Source organism: Sorex fumeus, unplaced genomic scaffold, assembly GCF_029834395.1.
Source record: "Sorex fumeus unplaced genomic scaffold, SorFum_2.1 ptg000007l, whole genome shotgun sequence".
Taxonomy (NCBI): Eukaryota; Metazoa; Chordata; class Mammalia; order Eulipotyphla; family Soricidae; genus Sorex; species Sorex fumeus.
Window position 1 is genome coordinate 47,692,137 of NW_026606064.1, and position 26,146 is coordinate 47,718,282.

A 26,146-nucleotide genomic window follows, 5' to 3' on the forward strand; every position below is an offset into this window, starting at 1 on the left:
TAATCACCATTAAAAAAATAGAGGACACAAGGAAATGAAAACACATTCTTTGTTAATGGATTGGAATAATTAACATCTTTGGGATGTCTACCCTACCCAAAGCACTATACATATTCAAGGCAATCCCTATCAGAATCCCATGGTATTTCTTAAGGGCATATAAAAAAAATACTGTTACAATTAACTAAATAGGTAAAATAATTGTATAACAAAAGCAGTTCTGGGGAAGAGGGGGAGATGGAGGCATTAAATACCTTTAAAATTTACTGTAGAGCTATAATAAAATTGTAGAACTGTAGCACTGTCCTCCCGTTGTTCATCGATTTGCTCGAGCAGGCACCATTAATGTCTCCATTGTGAGACTTGTTGTTACTGTTTTTGGCATATAGATTACGCTACAGGAAGCTTGCCAGACTCTACCATGTGGGCAGCATACTCTCGGTAGCTTGCTGGGCTCTCCAAATACCTTTAAAATTTACTGTAGAGCTATAATAAAATTGTAGAACTGTAGCACTGTCCTCCCGTTGTTCATCGATTTGCTCGAGCAGGCACCATTAATGTCTCCATTGTGAGACTTGTTGTTACTGTTTTTGGCATATAGATTACGCTACAGGAAGCTTGCCAGACTCTACCATGTGGGCAGGATACTCTCGGTAGCTTGCTGGGCTCTCCGAGAGGGGCAGAATAATCGAACCTGGATCTGCTGCATGCAAGGCAAATGCTGTACTCGCTGTGGTATCGCTCCAGCTCAATAAAATTGTAATGCTGACTAAAAGGCAGGCTCAAAGCAGTGAAATAGAATTGAAATCCAAGAGGTAAGCCATCAGATGAATGGATGGTTAAGTGCATTGATTGAAGCAAGGATAGCACTATAGTACTGTAGTACTGTCCTCCTGTTGTTCATCAATTTGCTTGTTTGGGCACCAGTAACGTCTCCATTGTGAGACTTGTTTACTGTTTTTGTCATATCAGATACGTCACAGGTCGCTTTTCAGGCTTTGACACACAGGTGGTATACTCTTGGTAGCTTGCCGGGCATATCAGATACGTCACAGGTCACTTTTCAGGCTTTGACACGCGGTTGGTATACTCTTGGTAGCTTGCCGGGCTCTCTGAGAGAGGTGGAGAAATTGAACTCAGTTAGGCCGCATGCAAGGCAAATGCCCTACCTACTATGCTAGGGAATATTAGTTAATTACATGCAAAAGATTGGAACCAAACCCCTATTACATCAAACATAAAAATTAATTAAAAATGTGTTAAAGACCTTGATATGAAACTCAGGTCTCTAAAATAAGAATAACAGGTACATTTTTCATAGTATTGATCTCAGAATGTCTTCAAATGATTCAACTCCATTAGCAAAGAACAAAAAGGCAAACTTAAGCAAATGGGATGAAATCAAACTTTAAAAGTTTTTGTACTGTGAAGGTAACAACAGCTAAAATAACGCCACACCCAATAAATCAGAAAAAGTAATTGCACACCACACATCTGACAATAGATTACTATCCACGTTCGATAAAGCATACAAAGCTCAATAATAGCAAATATTAAAATTTTAAAACTTTTAAAAATCCTCATTTAAAAATGGGAAAAAGTATATGAAGACTTCTTATCAAAAAGAACATACAGATAGCCAACAGGTATATGAAAAAGCTTTTGTTGTTACTGATTCAGGGAAATGCAAATCACAGTGAGACATATAGGTCACTATAGGTCACACCAGTGAGATATATATAAGACTTGGAAAGGAAAATTGCTGATATCGTTGTGACAGAAAAGAACTCTCATTCACTATTAGTGGAACTGTTGTTTAGTATCTAGAAAAACAATATGGAAAACTCTTTTAAAAATTTATTTAAAACTTCCATGTAACGCTGCAATTCCACTTCTTGGCATCAATCCCAAAAAAGTGATTTATAAAGATAGTTACTCACCTATGTTCATCCTGTAATGTTATTTACAATAGCCAAGATATGAAAACAACCCACATACTCAACATCAAGGAATGAGTAATAAAAGTGTGATATATATATGCTCACTAAAATACTACTTGGCTATAAGAAAAGATAAAACTTTGTCTTTTGCTATAATTGGAGTGAAAATGGAGGGTTTAATGCTAAGCAAAGTGGATCAGAAGGAGAAACACCAAACTTTATCAGTTATATGTAGTACAAAGGAAGAAAACAGGATAAAAGACAGTTTCCAATGAAAAGAAATACTGCCTACAGAACTGAGGAGACCCTGCAGGGTTGTGATGGTAGGTGTACGGGACCTAGGAATGGTGGAGTGTATTAGGTGGTGGGTGTTATGTAGTATCATTGTAAGACTAAAAAAGTAATACTATTGTAAGCTTTGATACAACCATCAGGGCGTGGGGAAAGAATTCTTACGATTGTTAAGAAAGTAGAACAACCTTCACAAAAGCTTTTGTCATTTGAAAACACAAGTTTACTTACATTGGTCAGAAATCATAAGAATGGCAATGATGTGGGTAATGCTTTGCTTATTACTGAGAATTTACTCACTGTATGAAAATTTGCAAAGTTGATACGAAAGTCTGTTCTTATTCTAGTACCACACTGTTTGATCACTACAGACTTAGAGTACAGTTTGAAATTGGGGAAGGAGAAGCCGTCTGTCTTCTTTATTGCTTTGGTTATTTGAGGTTGTGGTGGTGTTGTTCTGTATAAATTTCAACAGTGTTTGATCTATGTCTTTAAAAAGTTTCATGAATATTTTTATAAGGATTGAATTGAGTTTGTATGATGAGTTGGGCAAGATTGTCATTTTAACAATATTAATCCTGCCAAGCCATAAACATGAAATTTGCTTCCATTTCCTTTTTTTTTTTAATTCCTTTTCATAGTGTTATATAGTTTTATAGTCTCTAGTTTCTTTTCCTTTTATAGTTCTTCACCCCTTTTGCTAAGCTGATTCCTCGGTATTTGGTTTTTTGAGGAACAATTGTGAATGGTATCTTTTTTTAAAATTCTTTTCTTTTTCACTATTTTCTTTTAAAAAACTGGGATTTCTGCATATTGATTTTGTGGACTGCCACTTTCTTATACAAATCTATTGTCTCTAGTTTTTCCCCTTTGAGTCTTTTGGGTTTTCAAGTATAGTATCATGTCTTCTGCATATAGTGAGAGTTGGATTTCTTTTTTCTTGATCTGGATACCTTTAATATCTATTTCTTGCCTATTTACTATGGCAAGGACTTCTGATGCTATATTTAATAGTAGTGGTTTGTGGACAATCTTGTCTTATACTTGATATGAAAAGTTTTCAGTTTCTCACCATTAAAAGTACAATATTTACTGTGAAATTCTGGTAAATGATTTTAGCTATGTCATGAAAAGTTTCTTTGACTCTTATTTTACTGAGAGTTTTTGTCATGACTTGAGGCTGGATCTTGTCAAGTGCTTCCTCTACATCTATGCTCATAAGACTTTTATTATTTCTCATATTGACATGCTGTATTTTATTGATTGACTTATGTATATAAAACTGTCCTTTCATTCCAAGGATGAATCCTATTTGTTCATGGTTATGATCTTTTTGATGTACTGCTGGATTTGGCTTGCTAATATTCTGTTGAGGATCTCTGCATATATGTTTATCAGGACATAGGTCTATATTTGATGTCTGTGTCTACTTTTGGTATCAGGGTAATACTTGCCTAGTAGAAACTCTTTGGGAAAGTTTCTGTTTTTTCATATTTCTGAAAAAGCTTTGCAGGATTAAGTGTCTGTCATCTTTAAAGGTTTAAAAGAACTCACTAGAGAAACTATCTGTGCCTGCGTTTTTGTTTGGGGGGAGATTTAGATTACTAATTTTATTTTCTTGATAGTAATTGGTCAGATCAGGTGCTTTTGTTTCTTCTTGGTTCCACTATGGGAGGTTATAGGAGTCAGTCCAGAATTTTACGCAGTTCTTCTAGATTCTCCAGTTTTGTGCCATAAGATTTTCATAGTAATCTCTGGTGATCGTTTGAGTTTCTGTGATATCTGTTATGATTCTCCCCTTTCATTTCTGAATTAGTTTACTAGGGTTTTCTCTCTTTTTTTCTTTGTGGGTCTTGTTAATGGTTTGTTGATTTTGTTTCTCTTTTTAAAGAACCAGCTCTTGGTTTTGTTGATTTTTTTGAAATTTTTTATTCATTTATATTAATTTCTGCTGTAAACTTTGTTATTTCCATTCTTTTGCTTGCTTTGGGTTCCTTTTGTTAGTCTTTTTCTAGTTACATAAGCTATGGTGTTATGTGTGCTCTTTCTTCGTAATGAATGCTTGCATTGCTGTGAATTTTTGCTGTGTTCTATATGTTTCAGTAGCTTTTATCTTCACTCTTGTTTGTTTCCAGAAATCTTTTGATTTTTCTCTTTGACCTACTGGTTTTCAGTAGTGAGTTAAGTTCTAAGTGTTTGAGTATTTTTGTTTGTGATTAACTTCTGCTTTCAGTGAATCATGGTCTGAAAATACAGTTGGTAGTCTTTCTCCTCTTGATTTTATAGGAAATATGTTTTGTAAGCCAGCACATGGTCTGTCTTGAAGATTGTCTAATGTGCACTGGACATCTTATTATGACATCTTATTATGACATCTTATTATGACATCTTATTATCTCATTCCTACTTTGGACAAACTGGCAGGCTACCGAATGTAACGTGCCCACACGGCAGAGTCTGGCAAACTCCCTGTGGCGTACCCAATATGCCAAATACCAGTAACAATGATGGGTCTCATTCTCCTAAAAGAGCCTTGAATATAATCTCGGGGCTAGGATGAAGGAGACGTTACTGGGGCCTGCTTGAGGCAATCGACGATTAACAGGATGATTTGTGATTGTGTGATTTGTGATGTTTTGTAAGCCAGCACATGGTCTGTCTTGAAGATTGTCTAATGTGCACTGGAGAAGAATGTTCAACTTTTTGGTGAAGAAAAACCATATATATGTGAATGTTCACTAAGCCTCTTTCCTTTCTTGTTATATTTTAGTCTAGTTGAACTAAATACATGTGATAGAACTGTGTTGAAGTCTTGAAATACTGTTGTGGTACTGTCAACGTATTCCTTCAAGTGTATTAGTTATATTATAATAACCCATCATGAGTTGCATAAATATTTAGAAGTGTGATTTCTTCCTAATGTACATATTCCCTGAAATGACTTTCTGTCTCTCGTAACTCTTTTCTGCATTTCGCTTTTGATCCTTTGGGTTTATTCTCAGAAATAGAATTATTGCATCTTACAGAGATTTAATTCCTAAGGACTTTTTGTGGTTGTTGTTTTATGCCACACATGGAGTGCTCAGAGCTTACTCTTGGCTCTGTGCTCTGAGATCCCTCTTGGTGGGCACAGGGTACCATATGAGTTACTGGGGATCAAACCTGATTGACTGCATGTAAGGCAAGTGCCCTGCAGCTGCTGTACTATCTCTCTGGCCCTCAGTTCTTAGTTCTTTGAGGAATGTCTATATTATCTTCAAAAGAGGTTGGACCAAGTCAACGTTTCCACCAGTAGTGAACTAGAGTTTCTTTTTCCCCTTCAACTCTGGTGCTGGTTGTTCTTTTTGATGAGTGCCATTCTCTATGGTGTGAATTATATTGTTTTGAATTATATTTCCCTGATGACTTTGTATACCTTTTGGCTATTTGTACTTCTTGGAGGAAGTTTCTTTTCATCTCTTCTTTCCATTTTTGATTCTACTATTGCTTTATATACCTTAAATATTAACCCTCTATTAGGTGTGTGGTTGGCAAACAATTTTTCCTAGTCTTGGGACTGTCTTTGTATTCTGGTCATAATATCCTTTGAGGTACAGAGCTGCTTAATTTAATGTAGCCCCATTTGCTTTTCTTATCTCCACTTGCTTGGTAAATGAAGGGTCATTCTTAAAGAGGCCTCTATCTTTGATATCATAGAGAATTCTATCTATATTTTCCTCTATGTAACTTATGGATTCAGGTCTGTTATCAAGAGCTTTAATCGATTTTGATTTGACTTTTGTGCATGGCACTAGAAAGCGTTCATTTTTTTCCTCTCGAGAGAAAATGAGTAGGAACTTCACTGAGGAAAATCAACAGATGGCCAACAAGCTCATCAAAAAAATGGTTCCCTTCACTTTAAAAAAAAACCTTGACTGTTTGTAGGAACATTCCATCAATTCCCATTTCTTTGACGGTTTTTTTTTTAATCCTGAATGGATATTGAATCTTATCAAATGCTTTTTCCACACTATTGATATGAACATCTTTTTTTTTTCCCTTGCATTGATGTTTTTCACACAGTTGACTTACACAAGTTAAATCGTTCTTGCATGCCAGGCATGAATCCTATTTGGTCATGGTGTATGTACTTTTTGATCATTTGTTAACAGGGTTCTATTTATTAGTATTTTGTTGAGGGTTTTTGCATCTTCATCAGGGATATAGGTCTGTAACTGTCCTTTTTTTCTGTGCTGTTTCTGTCTTCTTTTGGAATCAGGGCAATGTTTGCTTCCTAGAAACTGGGAGTGTTTCTGTTTCTTCAATTTCCTGAAATAACCTGAAAAGTATTGGCAGTAGCTCTCTTTAAAGGTTTGGAAAAACCCATCAGGGCCTGGTCTTTTGTTTGAGGGTAGATTTATGATTACTATTTCAATTTCCTAGATACTGATAGATCTGTTTAGAATTTCATGTCATCTTTGTTCGGATTTGGGAGGTTATAGGTGTCCAAGAATTTATTCATTTCTTTTAGGTTCTCACATTTTTTATGACATTAAGATTTTCAACGTAATCGCTAATAATTCTTTTAATTTCTGTGGTATCTGTTGTGACATCACCTCTTTCATTTCTGATTTGGTTAATTAGAGATCTCTCTCTTTGTAAGTCGGCTAGAGGTATAAAGATCTTGTTTATTTCTCAAAGAATTAGCTCATGGTTTTATTAACCTTTTGTAGTGTGTGTGTGTGTGTATGTATGTGTGTGTGTGTGTGTTTCAGTAACAGTTCATTCATTTCTGCTCTGTTTTATTATTTCCTTCCTCTTGTCTGCTTTGATCATTTATCAGTTCCTTAAGTTGTGCAGTTAGGTTACTTAAGTGGTCCCTTTCTTCTTTCCTGATGAATGCTGCATAGATGTGAACTCTCCTCTTAACACTGCTTTTGCTGTGTCCCCACAAGTTCTGGCTGCTGGTGTGGTCACTCTCATTTGTTTTCATGAATCTTTTGATTTTTTTCTTTTGGTTTCCTCTGACTCACTGGTTTTTTAGTAGTAGAGGCCCCCCTGAGGCCCTCCCGTTGATCATCGATTTGCTCGAGCGGGCCCAGTAACGTCTCCATTGGAGACTTTGTTGTTACTGTGTCTGGCATATCGAATACTCTCGGTAGCTTGCCAGGCTCTCCGAGAGGGGCGGAGGAATCGAACTCGGGTCGGCCATGTTGGCTGCGTGCAAGGCAGACGCCCTACCCGCTGTGCTAGTGAGCTGTTTAATTTCCAGGTGTTTAAATTATCTCTCCAATTTTGTTTGTGGTTAACTTCCATTTGAAGTGCATCATGGTCTGAAAAGATACTTAGTCAGTTTCTGTCCTCTTTACCTTATGACGGTACGTTTTGTGGCTCAGAACATGTTCTGTCGTAGAGAATGTCCTGTGTACATTGGAGTAGAATGTGTATTCAGCTTTGGGCAGTGGGTAGGGTGTTTGCCTTGTGTGCGGCCAACCAGGCCGACCAGGGTTTGACTTCTCTGCCCCTCTCTGAGAGCCTGGCAAGCTACTGAGAGTATCTTGCCTGCAAAGCAAAGCCTGGCAAGTTCCCTGTGACGTGTTCGATATGACAAACACAGTAACAACAAAGTCGCACAATGGAGACATTACTGGGCCCGCTTGAGCAAATCAATGAACAATGGGAAGACAGTGCTACAGTGCTGCTTTCATATGTCTACTATGCCATGCTCTTCTCTTTCTTCCTTCTAATACATTATTTCCTTGCTGAGTTTTAATCTAGTTGATCTATCAGTGGTGACAGTGGAATTTAAGTCTTCAATTATTATTGTGTTGCTCTCAATGTCTTCCTTCAAATCTATTAGCAGTTGTTTTCAGTATTTTGTAGGTCCCTTGTTAGATGCATAGATGTTTAGGTGTATGAATTATTCCTGACATACATATGATAGCCCTTGATCATTAAGAAATCAGCTTCTCTGTCTCATAACTTTTTTAGTCCTAAAGTTGATGTTGTCTGATACCAGTGTCAGCACCTGGCCTTTTGTAGGAGTTTGCTTAAAATACTGTCTTCCAACCTTTTACTTTTAGTCCATGTTTGTCTTTACCATCCAAGTATGTTTCTTGAGGGCAGCAAAAGGTTAAATTCAGTTGTCTAATCCATTCTTCCACTGTCTGTTTCTTAATTGGTGCATTTCGGCTGTTGACATTGAGTGAGATTGTTAATGAAGTTTTGTGTCATCTGTTTTTTTTTTTAATAAAAGTTGAGTGTATTTTTTCCCCCTTGTCTTAAAGTGGTTTCTTAAATTCTTGTGAGAATGGTTTCAGTTCAAGTTCCTGAGCTGTTACTTATCCATGAAGTTCTTTGTTGTTCCTTCAAATCTTAACAAGAGTCTGACTAAGCAATGGTTGGAATCAGCTAAAAGTGTGTGTGCTTGGGAGGGGGGATAAGGGATGGGGAGAAGGTAGGTAAGATAGAGAAGGGACCAATATGACAATAATAGCTGTAAATGATCACATTGGACAAGAACTGAGTGCTAAAAGTAGGTAAAGGGATATTCCTGATAACCTTCCAGTATCTGTATTGCAAATCACAATGCCCAAAAGGAAGAGAGGCAGGAGGGAGGCAGGAGGTGCAGGAGGAGGGGGGTGGTGGTGGGTGATGGGAGGGGGACTGGGGACACTGGTGCTGGGAAATGTACACCGCTGGTGGGAAGGGTTTTAGAAGACTGTAATGACTTAAATCTAATCATGAACAACTTTAGAAGGATCTACCACAGTGATTCAATTAAAAAAAATAAAATTTTTAAAAGAGTCTAAGGATTCTTGCTGAACTGTTCATTTCATTTCATTGAGTTTTGTGTATTTGTTTAAAAAAAAAAAACTAAATTCTACCATTGTCTTCCAAAGGGTGTCATCTGATAAATTTTCTGTAAATCTTAAGGGCATTCTTTCATATGTAATTTCCTTCTTTTATCTCACTGCTTTAGCTATTCTATATCTGTTGCTTTTGTCATATTGATTATAATGTGTCTTGGAGTCTTTTTATTCTGGTTTATTCTTGCTGATACCCTTCAAACTCTTTAATCTGGGTGTAGCACTGTAACACTGTTCTCCCGTTGTTCATTGATTTGCTTGAGCAGGCACCGGTAACGTTTGAAAACAAATTATGAGACTTGTTGTTACTGTTTTTGGCATATTGAATACGTCACGGGGAGCTTGCCAGACTTTGCCATGCGGGCAAGATACTCTCGGTTGCTTGCCAGGCTCTCTGAGAGGGGCAGAGGAATCGAACCAGGGTCGGCTATGTCAGCCGTGTGCAAGGCAAATGCCTTACCCACTGTGCTATTGCTCCAGCCCAATCTGGGTGGGTGTATATACTCATAAACTCTGGAAACTTCTCAGTAACGATTTCTTTAATACTTATTCATTGTAATTTCTTTCCTGAGTCTCTAGGACTCTGATATTATGCTGTTCCTTTTGAATTCATTCTAGAGTTCTCGTCTACTGTTCATTTATTTTGAGACTTTTCCCCATATTCTGCTTTAGTCTAGAGGTTTTCTGCATCTCATCTTAGACCTTACTCATTTTGTCTCAGCTAATGTTACTATGCTGCTGAGGCCTTTCAGTGAAATTTTCATTTCATCTACCAAATTCTTTAGTTCATTTCAGCTTGTAGTTTTCTCATCTCTGGTCATTCCTCTTGTGTTTCATTTGTTTTTTTTTTTTTTTGAGATCATTAAACATCCTATGCATTTCCACTCTAATGTCTATCTGAGAGGTTTTATATATATATGGTTAGTACTGGCTGAGTCTTCAGGACTACTGTCTTTGCTCACTAAGTGTGGTGGAGTTCTGTGCTACTTCTTGTTGTGTCTGTTGCCAACTGGGAGTCTCTCCAGTTTACAGCTTTGTGTCCCTCTACCATTGGGGACCTCTCTGTGTGGCCCAGCTGGTTTTGGTACTCTCTTTATTCCCTACCAAAGCTATCCATCTGGTGTATTTCATTTTTACTTGTCTTGAGTTTCTTATGCTCATCCCAGAGACATTGTGTTGCCTATGGGACATGCAGGAGGGATGTAGCTTTCCGTGCCTGCATTGCCAGGAGTGGCTGACTTTGCCTACCCTATACACAGTGATGTTAGTGAGTCTGTGACCCTAGGTGTGCATCTGCTGGACACCCCAAGCTAGCTACCTGCAGGTTACAGTTTATTTAATGCAGGGCGCCAGCACCAGATTTTAAAGACCTGGGTACTAGAGGTTGTTATTATTTCTGAATATATTTGTTAGTACTTCTGACATGTCACCCTTAAGTATTACTTTATATGATAGCTTGACCGCAAATACTTTATATTAAAAGAATCATTCTATTCTGGTTTTATCTTATTATATGACTTGTGTTAGTATTTGAAATATTTGTTGATGTTATCAAACAATACAGGCTAGGAATATCTTCTGCAGTTGTCATATACTTCTTTTAATCTATTTAATGTAATTTTTGCATATTTACTAATTTTACTAAAATTAATTGACCTTTAATAACTATATAAAACATGCTAAATTTAGATAGACTTCCATTTTTCTAAGTGGCTTAATTTGTTGGCATTTTACTTGACTTTTTAATAACTTTCAGTAAATGATATGAGTCTATAGCTTTTTTTTAGTGGTATCTTAAGTTTTTTTAAGTAAAAAAAAAAGTAAAGGCCCTCCCGTTGATCATCGATTTGCTCGAGCGGGCCCAGTAACATCTCCATTGGAGACTTTGTTGTTACTGTGTCTGGCATATCGAATACTCTCAGTAGCTTGCCGGGCTCTCTGAGAGGGGCGGAGGAATCGAACTTGGGTCAGCCATGTTGGCTGCGTGCAAGGCAGACGCCCTACCCGCTGTGCTATCGCTCATGCTGCTGTCATCCCAACAACCAACTGTACTATACAGACCAACAAACTGAAAGTATTATTTAAGTAATTAAAAAGTTGGAAAATGGCATAAGTTAGAGGTCTGCAACATTTCATGGAGGTGCAAAGACTTGTGACTTGTGATGACTTATTTTAGCAGAGCTCTGAATACTACTTGATAATCTGGGTTTCCCGCATGGTAGACATTTCATAACAGTCTCTGAGCAAGTTATAAAATAGAACTACAAATTTCTCAAGGCTTCATTGATGACTAGTTGTTTTTGTTTTGTTGGGGATCTTCCCAAGCTGTGTCCATGGAGTCTGTGGCTCATTCCAGATAATCCTTGCCTCCACTGTGTGTTCCAGGTGGCTCAGAGTTGCTGGTAATATGGTGCTGCTTAGGATCAACGGTGCTCTGAAGCCACCAGAGAGCCACTGGCGGGAGTCAAACCTAACGTCTTCATATATACTCTAGGAAACAAAATGAAACAAAACAATAGGCCTCATATTTAGGTACGGCATAAGAAGAGGAATTTGGTTAAAGCTATTTTTTTTTATTTTGATCTTTAAAAATTGTTAGATTTTTCTTTTTTTTAAAAAAAAAATTTTATTAGTGAAACACCATGAGGTACAGTTGTAGATTTACAAATTTTTGTGCTTGGGTTTCGATTATACAATTATCAAATGCCCATCCCTCCACCAGTGCCCATTTTCTACCGCCATGGATCCCAGTATCTCTCCCACCCCTCTCATCCCCCCATCCCACTCTGCCTCTGTGGCAGGGCACTCCCTTTTGTTTTCTCTCTCCTTTTGGGTGCTGTGGTTTGCAAAAGAGGCATTGAGTGACAATCATGTTCGGTCTATAGTCTACTTTCAGCATGCATCTCCCATCCTGGGCAGATCTTCTCAACACCCTTTATTTGGTGCTCCCTTCTCTATCTGAGCTACCTTTACACCTAGAGTGTGTGAAAGCCATCTTTTTAACCTCAAAGTTAAAAAAGTTAAATTTCATGCTGCCCATGGGATTATACTTGGGGTCTTGTGTCTGCCCAGCATGTGCTCCAACCCTTTGAACTCTCTGCCCTTTGGACTCTCTCCCCTCTTCCCTAATTTATGCCTTTGCTTAAATTTAAAAAAGTGTGTGTGTGTGTGTGTGTGTGTGTGTGTGTGTCCATGTATCTGTATCTCTAAAATGTGACTAAGCTGATGTGGTTTCTTTAAAGTACATTTACCACTGTTTTTTGCTTTGTTTTGTTTTCCACACCCTTAATACTGGGTTTAAAATAGGACATATTGTTTCCTAGACTTTGATTCCTTGATGTCATGAAATGTAAATTCCTGTTCTTTCTGATTTAGAATTTGTTGTCAGTCATTTAGTCATGATAGCCATTGTAGGACCAGAGAGCTGTAGGTATGGAGAACCCAGAGGTTCCTTAGCATTGCTGGCCCTGATGGTTCCTGGCCCTGCAGGGCCAGAGTTGAGCCTCAGGTCTTGACTTTGAGCTACACCAAACTGGTTGGCTTAGTATCATCATAAGTGACCTCTGAGCCTCCTTAGCACTGCTTGGTAGACCCCACCCCACACCCAGAAATAGATTGCAATAAAGTAATATAAAAAGTGGCAAAGAACTTTTGGGAAATCTTAAATAGTAATCTATATAATAAAAATCTTAAAAATTAGGAAATCTTAAATAATAATCTCTGTATATTGATTAACCATTACCTGGAAGAACTTTTTTTATTGATTTTTATTAGTGAAACACCATGAGGTACAGTTGTAGACTTACAAATTTTTGTGCTTGGGTTTTGATTATACAATGATCAAATATCCATCCCTCCACCAGTGCCCATTTTCTACCACCATGGATCCCAGTATCTCTCCCACCCCCACCCCCTCATCCCCCCTGCCTCTGTGGCAGGGCATTTCCTCTTGTTCTGGATCCCAGTATCTCTCCCACCCCCACCTCCCCCATCCCCCCTGCCTCTGTGGCAGGGCATTTCCTCTTGTTCTCTCTCTCCTTTTGGGTGTTGTGGTCTGCAAAAGAAGCATTGAGTGGCAATCATGTTTGGTCTATAGTCTACTTTCAGCATGCTTCTCCTATCCTGGGAGGATCCTCCCAACACCCTTTATTTGATGCTCCCTTCTCTATCTGAGATCCCTTTTCCCCTAGCATGTGTGGCTGACCTCCAAGCCATGGAGTAAAATTCCTGGTACTAATCTCGGCCTTTCTTGGGTGTTAGTCTCCTATTTTGTTACTTTATGTTCCCCAGTTGAATGCAATCTTTCTATGTCTATCCCTCTCTTTCTGACTCATTTCGCTTAACATGATACTTTCCATGTAGTACCACTTGTATGTAAATTTCATGACTTCATTTTTTTCTAACAGCTACATAGTACTCCATTATGTAGATATACCAAAGTTTCTTTAACCAGTCATCTATTCTTGGGCACTCAGGTTTTTTTCCAGATTCTGGCTATAGTAAAGAGTGCTGCAATGAACAAACAATTGCAGATGTCACTTCGACTATACTTTTTTACCTCTCTGGGATATATTCCCAGGAGTGGTATTGCTAGGTTAAATGGGAGCTCAATTTCTAATTTTTTGAGAATTGTCCATACTGTTTTCCAAAAGGGCTGAACCAGTTGGCATTCCCACCAACAGTGAAGGAGTGTCCCTTTCTCGCCACATCCGTGCCAGCATCGGTTGCTTTTGTTCTTTTGGATGTGGGCCAGTCTCTGAGGTGTGAGATGGTATCTCATTGTGGTTTTGATCTGCATCTCCCTGATGATTAATTATTTAGAGCATTTTCTCATGTGCCTTTCTGCCATTCAGATTTCTTCTTTGAGAAAGTTTCTGTTCATTTCATTGCCCCATTTTTTTTTATTGGGTTGGATGTTTTCTTCTTGTGGAGTTCAACCAGTAATTTATATATCCTTGATATCAACCCCTTGACAGATGTGTATTCGGTGAATATCCTTTCCCATTCTGTAGACTGTCTTTGTATTTTGGTCACTCTTTGGAGGTGCAGAAGCTTCTTAGTTTAAGATAGTCCCATTTATCTATGTCTGTTTTCACTTGCTCGGCCAGTGGTGTGACATTAGCTTCAGTGTCATGGAGTGTTTTGCCAACTTTGTCTACCTGAACTTTTGAACTTCCCTTTCTTCTTTGAAATTATCTTTCAATCTAATTCACAAAAGATAGCAGTGAACCAGATTCCTCTTCTTAAAGCCAAACCTAAATATGAGACCTAATTTTAGTCCCAGAGTGTATATCAAGATGTTAGATTAGATCCCTGCCATTTCTTCCTGAACTATTACAAAAACCTCTTCTCTCTCTCTTTTTTTTTGCATATTCCAGCTCCATTACTCTTCCCCATTGTAACTTTTTTATTGATTCTACATCAGAAACTTGAAGCAGTTAAATTTTTCTTATTCTGCACCAACAGCAGTACAGAAATTAACATTTCAAATATAAAACAAATAATTACAAAATACTTAGCCAAATAAAATGTGTGAATATAGAGTCTTGGTGTGAAGAAGACTATAAAATACAGTAGAATTAAATATAAACTGAGAACAATATATGGAACATTTGACACTCAAAATGTTAATAATCTTAATAAATAATGATCTTGTGTGATAATATACAAAAGTAATTTTAGGCTGTATGAAGTATTTTACATTATAGAAAGTAGTTATTCTTTGATAATTTATTATTCTTACACATGCATATATCATTATTCTCTAGCAAAAACAAATTAGTTACTCACCAGGAGTATGTAGCATTGAACATCAGCAAGAAATAACTAAACTAAAAACTGATTTGGAAAGGAAAAGTATCTTTTATGAAGAAGAATTATCTAAAAGGGAAGGAATACATGCAAATGAAATTAAAAATCTGAAAAAAGAGCTACATGATTCAGAAGGTCAGCAGCTTGCTCTCAACAAAGAAATTTTGATTTTGAAAGACAAATTGGAAAAAAACAGGAGAGAAAGGTAAGAATTTATATGTGTTTATTTTAATCCAGTACTATAGTTTACAATAGTATTATTATTTATTCCATAAGCATACAATATAACTGAACATCACCCACCACCATAATGCCAATATCCCTTTACCATTTTCCTTTTAAGCTATCTCTAGGTTCATTTTTATCTGTTAGCTCTCTGTTTTCATCCTTAATAACTATGTATTGAATATGTGTGATTTTTCATGAACTAGAGATATATAGAATATGGCATGTCCATTTCCAGAGTCAAATTGGAAATAAATGACAGTATAGCTGATAAAAAAAACAAAGCAAAGTGGGTGAGTATAGGACAGTCTACAGAAGAAGTGCTACAGATAATTTTGCTGTATCTAGACTTTGAGAGTCAAAGTATATCTAAGTTAAGACCAAAATAAGAAAATTATAGCTGTGAAAAAGTGTTCAAAGATATAAGGATGCACTGTGATATGTTAAAAACTATTCAAAACTGTAACTCCTTTCTTCCTTCAGTGATTTTTAAGAAATTTATTGAAGTAGTACAGTTAAGAGAAAGTTTATGCTTTTTATGTGCCTACCAGGCTGACAACTATGTATTGCTGGAAGTGGCCAGCAGCTTTCTTGAGAATTATATTGTGGTTCCTATATGTTTGCTTTCTCCAGCCTAATTTTCTCATACTTTCTAGCGTAAACCCAACATGTTCAGGAAGTATATAAATCGAATAGTCTCAGATTTTCAAATGAAAACCAGAGTACATGTTACCAAGCAGATAAATCTCTATTAAATTTAAAGACATGATTCTGACTTTCAATTTTAAGGGAAAGAATTGGTATCTGGAACAATCATGATAAAAATGAAATTTCACAATCAAGCATATGATAAAAGGCCAATCTGGGATATTATTATTTTGCCTTTAATTTTATTCCTTTTTTTCTTTTTGTTTTTGAATTATGTTAGTCAAAATGAGAGGGAAGAATTTGAAAATGAGTTCAAACAACAGTATGAACGAGAAAAAGTGTTATTAACGGAAGAAAATAAGAAACTGACAAGTGACCTTGATAAGGTGAGTGATTAATTCTCATATTAATTGAACACATACTATATGTTTAGCATGCTGATAAAAATTGTGGGTGTGATTTTATATTTGATATACTTTTTTAATATATAAAACTTGTTCATATGGCCCAGGCTATCAATTTTCATTATGCTGTTCTGTACTGGAATATTCTCTCTCTCTCTCTCTCTCTCTCTCTCTCTCTCTCTCTCTCTCTCTCTCTTCCCCCCTCCCTCCCTCCCTCCCTCTCTTACTCTCCCTCTCTCCCTCTCCCCTTTTATTCTTTGGTTCTGTGCCATATCTAGCAGTGCTCATGGCTTATTCCTTGCCTATAAACAAAAACAAATAAAAAGAATCCACATACAGTAACCTTCCCCTTTTGCATTTTGCTTCAGATTCTACGGTTTCCTTAGAGGATGGCGTAAAGACATTTTCAGATAGGGTGGGAAAATATATAAAATATATCATCTGACATGGGAGTCACAGTCCTCCTGTTGTTCATCAATTTGCTCGAGCGGGCCTAGTAATGTCTCCATTGGAGACTTTGTTGTTACTGTGTTTGGCATATCGAATACATCACGGGGAGCTTGCCAGGCTCTGCCATGCGGGCGAGATACTCTCGGTAGCTTGCCGGGCTCTCCGAGAGGGACGGAGGAATTGAACTTCGGGTCGGCCATGTTGGCTGCGTGCAAGGCAAACGCCCTACCGCTGTGCTATCGCTCCAGCCCAGAATGCTGATAAATGGAACAGATTCGGTGTAAGTAAGGGATAAGGAAAAGGAAAAGGCAGAAGGAAAGTTAGAGAGTATTTGATGTATTCAAATTCAGTGACTAGAAGGGTTCATAATAGTAATAATAATAATAAGGAATCTGGAAAACAAGCATTTTGAGTGAAAAGTGGTGAGTTATCAGGTTTATAAGAAGCATCTGGGTACTTAAATCCCTCTTCTCAAAAGTCATGTGTTTTGGGGGCCAGAACAGTATGTTGAGCACTTGCCTGCAATGCAGCCAACCTTAGTTTAATCTAAGGAGCCCATGGCTGTCTTCTTTTTTAAAAAATAAAAACTATTCATTTTTATTAAGTTATTCATGATGATTTATTACATTCAATATTCCAGCACCAATCCCACCACGATTGAACCTTCCCACCACCACTATTTCCAATTTTCTCTGACCACCACTCAAGCCTGCCCCAGTAGCAGGCCCTAAATAATTTATTTTATATTGTTCTTAATAATTCTCTAAAAACTAATTAAAAAAATGATAAAAAAAATAAAAAATAAAAAAAAATAAAGGGTGTTGTGAAGACCCTCCCAGGGTGGGAGAGACATGCTAAAAGTAGTCTATAGACCAAACATGATTGCCACTCAATTCCTCTCTGGCAAAACACAGCACCCAAAAGAAGAGAGAGAGAACAAGGGGGAATGCCCCGCCACAGCGGCAGGGTGGGATGGGGGGTGGAAGGGATGCTAGGACCCGTGGTGGGGGAGGATGGGCACTGGTGGAGGGATGGGTACTTGATTATTGTATAACTGAAACCCAAGCACAAAAATTTATGTCTATAAGTGTACTTCATGGTGTTTCACTAATAAAAAATATGATAAAAAATAATTCTCTAAAAATGAACAAAAATGGTTTTCTTTAAAGAAAGTGTGTGTTGGTTGTTGTCTCTCATCAAGGAACCACTAAGTTCTTAATTACTAACATGTTGTTACAGGTTAAGCCTCATGTGTTAATATTTTCTAAATCGAGATTAGGTTGCCTTCTACTTTATATCCCATCCAATGTGGTGTGCTACTCCTGGTATATCAGTGATATGAATTTCAAGATGTCACTTCGGGAATTCTAAAATTTTGAATGGGTGATACAGCTGGAGTTAAAATTTTAACTGGATGGTGACTTTGGGGTCTGGAGGCATCTCTGCAGCTTTTAGCTCTCTTCTAAGATTTGTTTGTGAGTTTCTGGGTCATAGCCATTAATGACCTTAAATGGCACCAGAATCAGTTTGTGGGAATGACTTCCCAGCTCTTTCCCAGCTCCATAAGAGCTGGGAAGTCACAAAACCCACATACCTGAGTTTTTCAGCAGATCAATTTCTGCATGAGTCTCGTCCAAGCTGTGGCTGGAGCCCAGCCTTGAGTATAGCAGCCACTGTGAAATATGGAAGTTTTCAGTTGCTAGGGCTCTGTTTGGGTGGAATGTGGGCTCACCCACCTCTCTCTGGTGTGCCCCAGATGAAACTTAGCCTAGTGCGGGGTCCAGAAGTTTCTCTGCAGTTTGTTGATTTCTTTCGAGAATTATTTACTCCCATGGTCTTCTGACCACTGCCAGGAGTGATCCCTGAGCACAGAGGTAGTAAGTCCTGAGCACCACTGGGTGTGGCAAAAATTTAAATAAAGTCATGTATTTTAAATGTCTTAAAAAACTATCTTTCAGCTTACCACTTTGTATGAGAACTTAAGTATTCACAACCAACAATTAGAAGAAGAGATTAAAGATCTTGCAGATAAGAAAGAATCAGTTGCACATTGGGAAGCTCAAATCACAGAAATAATTCAGTGGTGAGTACTCTTTAAAAAATCTTGGAAGGGGTGGAGGGAATTGTAAGCACGAAAATTTTTAAGCCTGTAACTGTACCCCATGATGAGTCATTAAAAAATAAAAAATAAATAAAAAATAAATATTTTAAAAAATTCTTGGAGGGGGCTGATTTTAGACCCATGATGATATTGCTATGAATTCTGGGAGACTACCAACAAGTTCTTTATCTTACTTTTGGCTGGAGAGATAGTACAGCATGTAGGGTGCTTTCTTTGCATGCATTCAACTCAGGTTTTATCCTCGGCATCCCATGTGGTTTTTTGAGCACCACTAAGAGTAAAAATTCCTGAGTGTAGAACTAGGAATGACTCCTTTTGCATTGCTGAGTGTGGCCCCAAAATAAGCAAGTTATCCTGAAGGCTTAATTATATTACTGGTCTACAAATTTTACTGATTTTCAGTCTACTGTTGTTGTTGTTGTTGTTGTTGTTTTCTGTGTCTTAATCTCCATTAAATAACTCCAATTTTAATTTCAAAGTTTATTTCTCAGAGGGCAACTCGTTTATAAGAGAAAAAATGTTTTTTTAAGGGTACAAAGTTGGCACACTACAGCCACCACAAAAGTGACAATATTCCTGCACCAGCATCAATAGAGTCCTTCCCATATGCTCCTGCCCCAACCTCAATACTATGTTTGGAGTATAAGGGTTTGTTTCGTTGGTTTGTTTTCATTTCATTCTGTAGTCCTTACTTCAGTTTTTTATATACCACATATAAATGAGATCATTCCTTGTTTGCTTTTCTTCCTCTGACTTACTTTGCTTAACATGACTCATTATATTTGCATTGATGTTGTTCTATTGTCCCAATGCTGTGGGCCACCAGATCCATACCAGGCAATGCTCATGGGAATTTGCAGTGCTTGGAATCTAACCCCACCTAATTGATCCTGGCCTCATTGGATGCAAGACATGTTCTCTGGTCCTTTGAACTATTTCCCAAACCACAAGAATCAAGTTCATATTTTGTATTTATTATTGGGCCACACTGAGCTGTGCTCAGGACTTACTCCTGGATCTGTACTCAAAGATCAATATTCGTGTGGCTCTGGGGACCAAGTGGAGTGCCAGGAGTCGAACCTGGGTCAGCTGTGTACAAAGCAATCACTATACCCACTGTACTATCGCCCTAGCCCTAAGAAGTTCTTCATTTACTGTGTATATCTTTCCTTTCTAATGTGCCAACATAGTGTTAGTATTTTATAAATATCAATTATTTGAAGGAACTTGGGAGGAAAGTTTTAGATATGCCAGAAAAACAAAATAGAACTAAGAGATCTATACTAAGATATAGTATAGGGCCTGGGGAAGTGAGGTTTTTCTTTTTAAGGTTAAAGATGAAAATAGACAAATAACAATGGTTTTTAACAGAATTTTTTAAAACCTGAATTCTTTTAGAACTTTAATAGCCTGAGTTTGTAGTTCACTGGGTTTTTTTTCCTTTTAACCTTTACACTAGTATTTTTCTGTGACCAAGAAAAGGAGATAGTTTTAATTAAAAGTTGAGAATTTTTTTGAAGGGCAGAATGGTAAGAGAATATTAATGTATTGAACATGTAAATTAAAAACAAATATTGTTTTTTATAAAAAGTTTCAAAAAATATAAAGCCATTTTCAAGAAGTTACTTAATTTTCAAAGGTACTGAAACACATTGAACTTCATAGGTTCCTAAAAATGTATGTAAATCAAGATATCTTAGTTGTAGTAGATTATTATCTAGTAGAGCCTTTTAGTCCAGCCATATAGATAATAATAGCATTTCCTTTATTGTTACTCTATCTTTGCACTCCAAAAAAGACAGTCTATCCCATTTTCATCTTCTGTACTATAAGATAATTAAATGAAAAGATTTAGTCTTTTGAAAAGTAGTCACTATTGTCAAATGTTTAGAAGGAAGCAAGAAGCCTCTAACTATCAATATTTGCTAAAGTTATTTTACTTTTTCTTCTTTTTTTCTTTTATTTTGAGTCACACTCGGCAGTGTTCAAAGAGTATTGCGTACTCCTGGCTCTGTTCTCAGGAGTTGTTCCTGGCAGTGCTCAGGGGACCATATGGGATGTTGGGGTTGAACCCAGGTCAGTCTCACGCAAGGGAAACAACTTGCCCACTGTACTCCAGTCCCCGGGTAATTTTTCTTTAAAAAGTCACTATAAACCATATATACAGAGATTCAATATAATCTCTATCCAGATTTAGACAACATTCTTCAAGGACTTAGAACAGTCCATTTTAAAGTTTGTTTGAAACTATTACAGACCCTACATAGCCATAACCATACTGAAAAACAAGACACTGGGAGGCATCTCACTACCTAACTTGAATCTATACTATAAAGTCATAGTAATCAAAATAGCGTGGTACTAGAATAAAGAAATACTCTGACCAGCAGGTTAGAATAGAATATCCATGGATAAACACCCATATATTTAGTCAGCTAATGTTTGACAAAAGAGCTTAGAGTCTGAAATGGAATAAAGACTACCTTTTCAAAAATGGTGTTGGAAGAATTAGGCAACCACATGCAAGAAATTAAAGCTGGACCCATATCTCACACCATACACAAAAATCAGCTCAAAGTGGATCAAAGGCCTTGAGATCAGACATGAATCTATAAAATACATTGAGGAAAATATAGGTAGAACACTCCAAGACCTAACTCTCAAAAGGAATTCTCAATGATATAATGCCATAGACAAAGGGTACAGAATCAAAACGAAACAAATGTGGCTACATCAAATATAAAAGTTTTTGTATGCAAAGAATTACAAGCTAAGATTAAGAAGCAACTGAATTACAAGCTAAGATTAAGAAGCAACTGAATGGGAGAAAATATTTGCACTCAGCACATTGGATAAAGGGTTGATATCCAAGATCTATAAAGTGTTCACCGAGATCAACAACATCAAAAAAACTCTAAAAAAGCCTGGTCAAAAAAAGGAAAAGGGAGAGAAAATGAACAGACATTTCTGAAGAAGACCAACAGATTTTAGTAGATTTTAATCTTTGCTGTTTGTTTTCTTATTGACTTTTTAAAAACAAAGAGCTTTATTATAACGCACGTCCAATTTTTGCATAATATCCTACATTAAGCTAAACTAGAATACTCATTTTTAAGAAGAATATATGTTTTCATAAGGCAAATGAACAGAATTCAGTTAATAATAAACTTTAATAGTTCTTTTTAGAATTTTCCTCTGTGTGCGTGTGTGTGTGTTTATTCTATGTGAAAAGAGTACTAATTCTGTGGCTTAAGTGGTTATTAATCATCAGGTGTGAGTACCTTAGACTTCCCTTTATAATCTCCGGGGCAGCAAGGGAGAGCCCTGATGGCTCACATTCAGGATGGCCTCGGCCTGTGCCATGGGGCAGACGGAGAAGAAAATGAGGGCCAAGCCAGTTGGTTAAACAGTTGCCATTTATTCCATTCTCCCCACTTGCCTATTCCATTCTATCTAAGCCCCCCATTCTAGTCTCACACTGCCCCTCATTCCTGTCTCCTCCTGTCTCTCCAGCTCATCTCTCTGCACTCCATCTCACAGCCTGGGCTCACTCTCTCTCCAAATGCCTGCTCCTGCATTCTTTCTACATTCTTCTCCCTCTGTCCCCCTTGCTAGTCTCTCTGCACTCCATTTTGCTGCCCTGCTCTCTCTCACATTTCTCCAACTCTCTCATCTCTCCCCAACTCCCCAGCAGTGGGGGTAGGTCACAGTCCAGTAGCAAAATCAACATAAGAAAGCCCTTCCTGACTGCCATTAGGCTAAAGGGCAGAAACACCACCTAGAGTGTTTCTCTTCTCCTTAATTTAATAACTTAACATATTAATTAACATCATAATTGTACTTCTTAATATTAGTTATTTTTGTATGGACACAGTAAGAGATATATTGAGGCTTGTCGGGTGGCTCTCCTGGGAATATCTTGCCACAGACTCAGACTACAGTGCTCAGGCCAGATTAATCTTTCCTAACCCTAGCAGGGTCTGAATCTGGTTATTACTTTTTGGATCATGACAGCATTTGTCCATGACCAAGCTCTTACCTTATAGTTAAGCCATATGGCACTTTGGCCAGGCCCACCTCGATGCCAGGGTAGCACATAGCTTACCACTTGCCCTGGGTCCATGTAGTTCCTCATCAGGACCCTGCTTTGGGGGTGCTAGGAAGTAAGGGCAACTGAGGCTTAAGTTGAAAGAACGGATGTCCAGGAACTAAATATCATTCAGAGTCACTTAACTCCCACGTTACAAAAGTATAGCATTTACTATCTTCTTGTGTCCATACTGAAAGGACATTGCTCTGAGTTAACTATGCAAAGGACTTGAGAAGAGAAAAACAATATTTACAAGTCAACAGAGCACAAAGAAAGAAGTTACAAATAAACACAGAGGAATGGGGGCACTGTAGTGGGAGTAACCCAGTAAACCTAAGCTCCCTGCGGCAAGGCAGAAAGGACAAACCATTGTTATCCTACACTTCCTATAACTGACATCTGTCATATGTAGGTACCTGAAAAGTCTATAAGCTTCTTCTATCTTGTTGGAAGATCCTTTTTCTTTCTGGGGGAAGTGGAGGAGAGGAAGGAGGCATTCATACTTGGTGGTACTCAGAAACTATTCCTGGCTGTGTGCTCAGGAGTGCCCCCTGGCAGTGCTTGAGAGACCACATTCAGTATTGGGCATTGAACCTAGGTTGGCAGCATGTAAGGCAAGCAATTTACCACCAAGCACCTTACTATCTCTCCGGCTCTGAGTGTAGAAGAATTTTTGAAAGAGGGTATTTAAGACGGGGGCCAGAGGACCAGAGAGATAGTCCCATGGAAGGATGCTTGCTTTGCATGCAGCAGACCTGGGTTCAATCCCCAGAACTCCATATGGCACTCTCAGCCCCACCAGGAGTAAGCCTTGAGCAAAACCAGGTGTCACTTTTTTTTAAAAAAACCATAAATTTCTATCACTTTTTTAATGACATAATATTGTATTGTAATATAAGTTTTATGTTAATTATTAACATTCAACATCTGTATTTACTATATTGTTTTCCACTGTAAGTCCTAATCTAATCTTATGATGCTTTAAATAATGTATCATAAGTGTCAGATCAAAGGGTTAGTATGTCTGTTTGAATGCAGGGTGTCAGGGGGCCCGAGGTTTGTTCCCCAGCACTGTGTGGTTCCCTAAGCATCACTGGAAATGACTAGCAAACACTAAAATAGCCCCTGAACAGTGCTGGATGTGACCCAAAAACCAAAATAGATAAAACAAGATAATATATTGCCTTAAAGTTTTTCTGTTTATTTTACTTTTGTATCTTATATCTCTCTTTGTTTGCATATATTATAGGGTCAGTGATGAAAAAGATGCACGAGGATATCTTCAGGCCTTGGCTTCTAAAATGACTGAAGAATTAGAAGCATTAAGAAATTCCAGCCTGGGCACTCGCGCAACAGTAAGACCTGCCATTTTGCCTAGAGGCTGTGTTGAGGAATAGATAGTCCTCAAAAAATCACTCTTTTTACAGGTTCAGGAAGAGGACATATCCAGGGTTGCTCAGGGTCCTTATGCAATGCCAGGGGTAGAAAAAGGGTCAGACTCATGCATGGCAGTCCCTGTATCCCTTGAACTGTCTCTCCGACCATCAATAAACATTTCTTTGGAGATGGGGTGGGGGTGGAGTGGAGGGGTCGAACTACACTCTGCTGTGCTCAGTTCTTACTCTTGACTCTGTGCTTAGGGATCACTGCTAAAAGTTGCTTAGGGGACCATGTATGGTGCTAGGAATCAAAACTCTGTTGACCTTATGCAAAGCAAGGTCTTACTCATTGTACTACGCATCCAAAAAAAAAAGAGAGAGAGGTCATTTTTCTTGTTTGGAGACCACACCGAGTAGCAGTCAGGGCTTACTCCTGGCTATATGTTCAGGTATCTCTCCTGACAGGTAGGGCCCTTAGCTGAGTACAAGGCAAGCACCTTACCCACTGTACTGTACTGTCTCTCCAGGCCCCCAGAAAACACACTTAATCTGATTATGTCAGTCTGTTTTCGGCTTTTGGCTACCCTACAGTATGATAAAAAACCTGGAAATTCAGTTTATGAAATCATAACACATAGCTGCTTAGCTGTTTGTGACTAGTCATTATTGGTAATAACTATAATAAACTCATTTCTTTGTGAGTCTAAAGTTATTTTTAGATTTAATGAAAAATAATTTTTTCACAAATGTTTCTGTTTTGTTCTTTGAGAAAGGTACCACCTCTGAGTTGCTTGAAAATTTACTTGTATTATGAAATTTAAATGTTGAAAATGGAGCTAAAACACAGTATACTATTTCATAGGATATGCCATGGAAAATGCGTCGCTTTGCAAAACTAGATATGTCAGCAAGACTAGAGTTGCAGTCAGCTTTGGATGCAGAAATAAGAGCTAAACAGGCCATCCAAGAAGAGCTGAATAAAGTTAAAGCTTCTAACATTCTAACAGAATGGTAAGATTGAACAATACAATTCTTTTGTTGTTTTATTTTTTCCGGGGGTAGGGGGGTGCACACCTACCAGTGTGGCTCCGAAACAAAGGCTTACTCCAAGTTAGTGAACTTAGTCCTAGCTCTGTGCTCAGAAATCACTCCTCTGGGGGCTCAGAGTATGGATTCCATAAGAGGTGCTGGAGATTGAACCAAAGTTGGCTGCATGCAAGGCAAGCACCCTACCTGCTGTGCTATCTCTCTACCCCTGAATAATACACTTCTGCAAGCATAATTTCAAAATTGTTCCAAAACTGTTTGGAGAAAAGTTACTTGTTTGGTTTCTTTTCTAAAGGTTGGTTTCTTCTTCTTAGATTTTATTTATTTTTGTGAAGCAAAATAGTTTTGGGTTTTGGGGTTTTGTTGTTTGAGGGGGATTCTGTTTGTTTATTGTTGTTTTTGTTTTTGGATTTTAGGGCACTCTCAGCGGCGATCAGGGGTTATTCCTGGCTTTGTACTCAGGAATTACTCTTGGCAGTACTCAAGGGATTGAACCCATGTCAGCCACATTGAAGGCAATCTACCCTACACACTCTACTGTCACTCTTACCGCAAAGCAAGATGTTTTTTATCAAAACATTTTTTAAAAATTATTTCACAGAAGTATATTATCAGGGCCTTCTTACCCACCTCCCTGCTATAGTTCTAAATTCAGGAGATAACAGAAATTTCTGATCTGCACATTTTCATGCAGATTCTCCCCCTTTTTGTTGCCCTCCTTTACTGTATTAACTTCATAGTTACCATCTTCTGTTGCTAAGTAGATAGAGTGGGGGGAGAGAGGGTTAGACATAAGAAAAGAGTGCTTCCACCTCTCTGCTTTATCCTTCTCCATCAGGCAAGTGCCTGGCCCAGATCAGGTCAGTCCAAACTGCAGCACAGGCAATGCAG

The 26,146-nt window shown here is 37.9% G+C and overlaps 1 protein-coding gene across 16 annotated transcripts in view; it reads left to right on the forward strand.

Annotated features, from left to right (window-relative positions):
• CDC42BPA (CDC42 binding protein kinase alpha) overlaps window positions 1-26,146 on the forward strand; it is a 309,339-nt gene that overhangs the window by 199,928 nt on the left and 83,265 nt on the right. For all 16 annotated transcript variants that reach the window (XM_056137674.1, XM_056137749.1, XM_056137680.1 and 13 more), the window contains 5 exons: window positions 14,848-15,095; window positions 16,044-16,149; window positions 18,576-18,700; window positions 24,079-24,184; window positions 25,071-25,219. In XM_056137674.1, coding sequence (XP_055993649.1) covers window positions 14,848-15,095; window positions 16,044-16,149; window positions 18,576-18,700; window positions 24,079-24,184; window positions 25,071-25,219 — 734 coding nt within the window. The remainder of the gene's footprint in view (window positions 1-14,847; window positions 15,096-16,043; window positions 16,150-18,575; window positions 18,701-24,078; window positions 24,185-25,070; window positions 25,220-26,146) is intronic.